Source organism: Oncorhynchus nerka, linkage group LG17 (assembly GCF_034236695.1).
Source record: "Oncorhynchus nerka isolate Pitt River linkage group LG17, Oner_Uvic_2.0, whole genome shotgun sequence".
NCBI classification, from domain to species: domain Eukaryota; kingdom Metazoa; phylum Chordata; class Actinopteri; order Salmoniformes; family Salmonidae; genus Oncorhynchus; species Oncorhynchus nerka.
Genome location: NC_088412.1, coordinates 31,195,069 through 31,198,882, shown reverse-complemented (window position 1 = coordinate 31,198,882; position 3,814 = coordinate 31,195,069). Strand labels below are relative to the sequence as shown.

Genomic DNA, 3,814 nt, shown 5'->3' with positions numbered 1-3,814 from the left:
GTTCTGTTGCAATTGGTTAGGGCTGTGAGTACATGTGAGGGGCTTTCTCAAGTAGTCTTTCTAGGTTGTCCTCTTTGTCTGGCCCCACACTGAGATGAACAAGGTTGTTCATTTTTTGGTTTATTTGTCAGGGACCATGTTTGTGCAAAAACCCAACTAAGGGGAGACAGAGAGATAAAGGTGTGCAATGGTTTGGAGAGCAGATTAAATCAATGTTTTCACAAAGTTTTTAATGACACTGTAGTAAACTATCAGTGCATTTTTTACTTCCATTTTCCAAGTCTGTGTGCATGTGAGCGTGCGTGCATGCATGTATGAAAGTGTGTGAAAGTTTGAAAGTTTAAATGAGTTTATCTCTAATATGAGCTCATTATTATCTACTTGTCCTGCCACAGCACCAGTCACCTGGCTAAGTTTTCTTTTGAGAGAGGAGTAGATGGAGAGCGTGAGTGAGAGGTGGTGTGAGCTTGTCACAGACCCACCCAGTGTGTGTGGGTGGAAGCTGTGGGTTCCAGTCCCCGAGTTTTATAAGACTGAGATGCTTAGATAGAAGCACACATCTCCTGCACACAGAGGCGACACACACACTCACGCTCCTCTCTCACACACTTTGCACCATGAGTGGTACACAGGGCTATCCTTACCCCCAGGTGTTTCTAGTGGACAGTGGTAGAGGTCCACAGCCGTCGGTCCAACCTCCAGGCATGCTGCCCTGCTGGTCCTTTCCTCCTGCCCAAGAGAGAGTGATGAAGCGGGGCAGGGGCAGAGGCTGCAGGGGGGTTGGCTCCTGGAGCCTGACTATGGCTCTGCTGTTTCTGCTGCTGCTGGTGTTTGGGGCATTGGGACTGGGTACCTACCAGATAATCAAACTACAGACTCAACTCAACGGGATACAACAGGTGAGGGTGTGTGTTTGGGTGGGGTTCTCCTGGTGCAAGTCTGCTCTCTGATTTCTATTTGTATCAAAGGGCCTCTGTGTTTCGTCACTTCTCTGTCTCATATTGTTCTTTCTGTATGATGTCAGCATCTTTCTTTGCAATTGACTCTGCACTGATCCTCTGCCAAAACCATCAATGAAATAGACGCATTGAGGAATTTGTGGTAGTTCATATTTCGTGTCTCGTTGCCTTTCATTGTTTTTGTTGTTGGCTAAAACATCTTAACTTACTGATGAGAAAAACAGAGACATATAGTAACAACATGCAATATCGTAGCAACAAGAAGAAAAGACTAAACCTAAAAAAAGATACATCCTACCATTTAATTATCACCTGATTATTGTGACCACTGGAAAAGGAGTGGGAGACTGGTGAGGGGTAGGGGACAGACAGAGGTAAAGTGTTGATGGAAAATAGGCAAAACAGGCTTTTGTGCAAGTTTTCTTGCTGCCTCTGCATCTCAGACTATTAAGTAGCAGTGACATTTAAAGACGTCAGCCCAGACCGGAATCTGTTCAGAGTTGTGGTCACCAGTCCAGCGGTGCTACAGGAAATCCTTGACTCATAATACATGTTCAGAGAAGAGCTGATGTTCAGTGTATCTTAGCGCTACATTTATATTGATCACCTTTAACCACAAAATGTCATGTAACATCTGTGATGTGGATATATTATATTGATGCGAAAGAACTTGTGTTTGTGTGTGCTAATGTGAAGTGGCAATGAGATTTATCTCTTCTTTTGTCACAGGAAATGAACATTGAGATTGATGGTCGTGGGCCTGAGAAGCTAGTGGGTGACCTTCCAGAGACCGATCCAAACAGAGGGAATACAGCCGGCAGACCTGCAGCACATGTTATAGGTAAGCTGGGGGCACAGCCGGCCCGAGCCACTAAGCGACATAAGTGACCGCTCAGGGCCCCGGGGCCACAGACCAAAAATAAATAAAAATGTGGGTCTCAAATTACAGTTGTGAGTTAGAATAGTAGAATACACAAGGTGCAATTTCTAAATTTGGTTGTGCATCAGCAGTTTTTATTTTATGTCAGTCACTAAATTAGCCCATGTCAGCCTATTTAAAAAAAAATGTATTGGTAAGTTGGTCTAGCCAGCTATCATGATCGAATTACCGACCAGGCACGAAGGGCACATGCCCAGGGGCCCTGACCTCTAGGGGGCCCCCCATTGATTTTGTTAGTCACTCTCACTCAGATATCATATTAACATGATTTAAAAAATGTATCTCCATCCTATGGCTAAATGAGTAGAATTGCAGGAAATTGGCTGTAAAACTGCAACATTGTCTCTCTGCCCCATGGCTAAATTAACTTAGTTGAAACTGAAACTGCAAAATCTCCAACTCATGGCAAAATGTATATAATTGAAGGAACTCTAAAACTTTTTTTCTCTCCACCATCAAAATGTTGCTTTGGGCTCCCAAAAGGCTAGGGCCTGCTCTGGCTGAGTGCAGTTCAAATCAAAAGTTTAATTACTTTATTTTGGTGTAGGCTTTTGCTCCAGCCCTGCTCTGACATACCTGATTCTAGTAATCAGCTGCACATCAGGACCTTGATTAATTGAATTAAGCATGCACTCCTGATGTAGGCCCAGTGGAGTGTCATCTCTAACGCCATTCTCCCTGCTGTCCCTGCTGTCCCCTCAGGCCGGATTGAGAAGCATGTTTCACAGAATACCTTGCGTTGGGAGCCAAAGGCGGGGCGGGCCTTCACAGAGGGGGGCGTGGTCTATCGGGATGGCGGTCTGCAAGTCAACGAGACTGGGCTCTACCACATCTACTCCCGGGTGCAGTTTGAAGCCAATCACTGCACCCCTACAGATGCCTTGGTTCACTCTGTGTTTGTAAGAAGGCCAGGGAATCGCAAGTCTCTCACCCTAATGGAGGGGCACAGGGAGGGCTACTGCAACCTAGGCTCTCATGGGCACGTCTGGACCTCGGGGAGTTACCTGGGATCCACACTGAAGCTTGAAAAGCAGGACTGGCTGTATGTGAATGTCTCCCATCCAGCCATGCTCAGCCACGCTCATCATGCCAACTTCTTTGGACTCCACAAGATCTAGAGAACAAGAGGAGATCTGTTTCATGTCTATTTTCTGGCCAATGACCATTATATTTTGCCAGAACAGTAATGGCAGTGCAATGAGCATTCATTTATTTATTTGTGATGTTAGAAGTGCAGTGGGTTTCAACTGATATTTCAATCCTAGAACCTTAACACTAATATGCTTGTGAGGAAAGTGGTATTTAGTATTTATTCTGATTTTAAAAATCTGACACTGATGATCCCAGCAGCAGGTCTGAATGTATGTTCATTAGAACGCAGATAAATAATATGCATGTTTGGGATTTAATATAATGTCAACGGGTATACAACGTTCTATTGTAATAAATAAGTATTTTAAAGAGTTCGGACTTTTTGAGGTCTTTGTCAGATGTCTGTTTGAATGTCGTGAGTGTCCGTGCTTGCAAAAAGGACTCAGTGTTCTTTTAATGTGTTTTTTTGCATTGAGCTGGGTTGTGGACATGAGGTTAAGATTATGGCTACACTCTTAGAAAAAAGGGTTCCAAAAGGGTTCTTTGGCTGTCCCCCTTTTTGTTTCCAGGTAAAACCCGTTTTGGTTTCAGGTAGAACCATTTGGGGTTCCATGTAAAACCCTCCATGGAAAGGGTTCTACATGGAACACAAAAGGGTTCTTCAAAGTGTTCTCTTATGGGGACAGCTGAAGAACCCTTTTAGGTTCTAGATAGCACTTTTTCTAAGAGTATAGGGTGAGCATTGAGCCAGGGTGTTGACATGAGTTTAGGGTTAAGGTTATAGCTAGGGTTAGGGTTGAGCCAGGGTGTGAATGTTGGATAC

The 3,814-nt window shown here is 44.3% G+C and overlaps 1 protein-coding gene across 1 annotated transcript; it reads left to right on the top strand.

Moving 5' to 3' along the window:
• Nucleotides 1-515: 515 nt before the first annotated feature.
• LOC115145481 (tumor necrosis factor ligand superfamily member 6-like) lies at nt 516-3,363 on the top strand. Its single transcript, XM_029687015.2, has 3 exons — nt 516-899; nt 1,689-1,800; nt 2,602-3,363. The coding sequence occupies exons 1-3, from the start codon at nt 618-620 to the stop codon at nt 3,015-3,017; spliced, it is 810 nt and encodes a 269-aa protein (XP_029542875.1). The 5' UTR covers nt 516-617; the 3' UTR covers nt 3,018-3,363.
• The last annotated feature ends 451 nt before the right edge of the window (nt 3,364-3,814 follow it).

What these genes read in the sequence shown, in the direction of transcription:
- LOC115145481 (XM_029687015.2), top strand. Translation starts at nt 618, where the DNA reads ATGAGTGGTACACAGGGCTATCCTTACCCCCAGGTGTTTCTAGTGGAC. An exon ending in AACTCAACGGGATACAACAG is followed by an intron (nt 900 to 1,688) that starts GTGAGGGTGTGT and finishes CTTTTGTCACAG; the next exon opens with GAAATGAACATTGAGATTGA. An exon ending in ACCTGCAGCACATGTTATAG is followed by an intron (nt 1,801 to 2,601) that starts GTAAGCTGGGGG and finishes CTGTCCCCTCAG; the next exon opens with GCCGGATTGAGAAGCATGTT.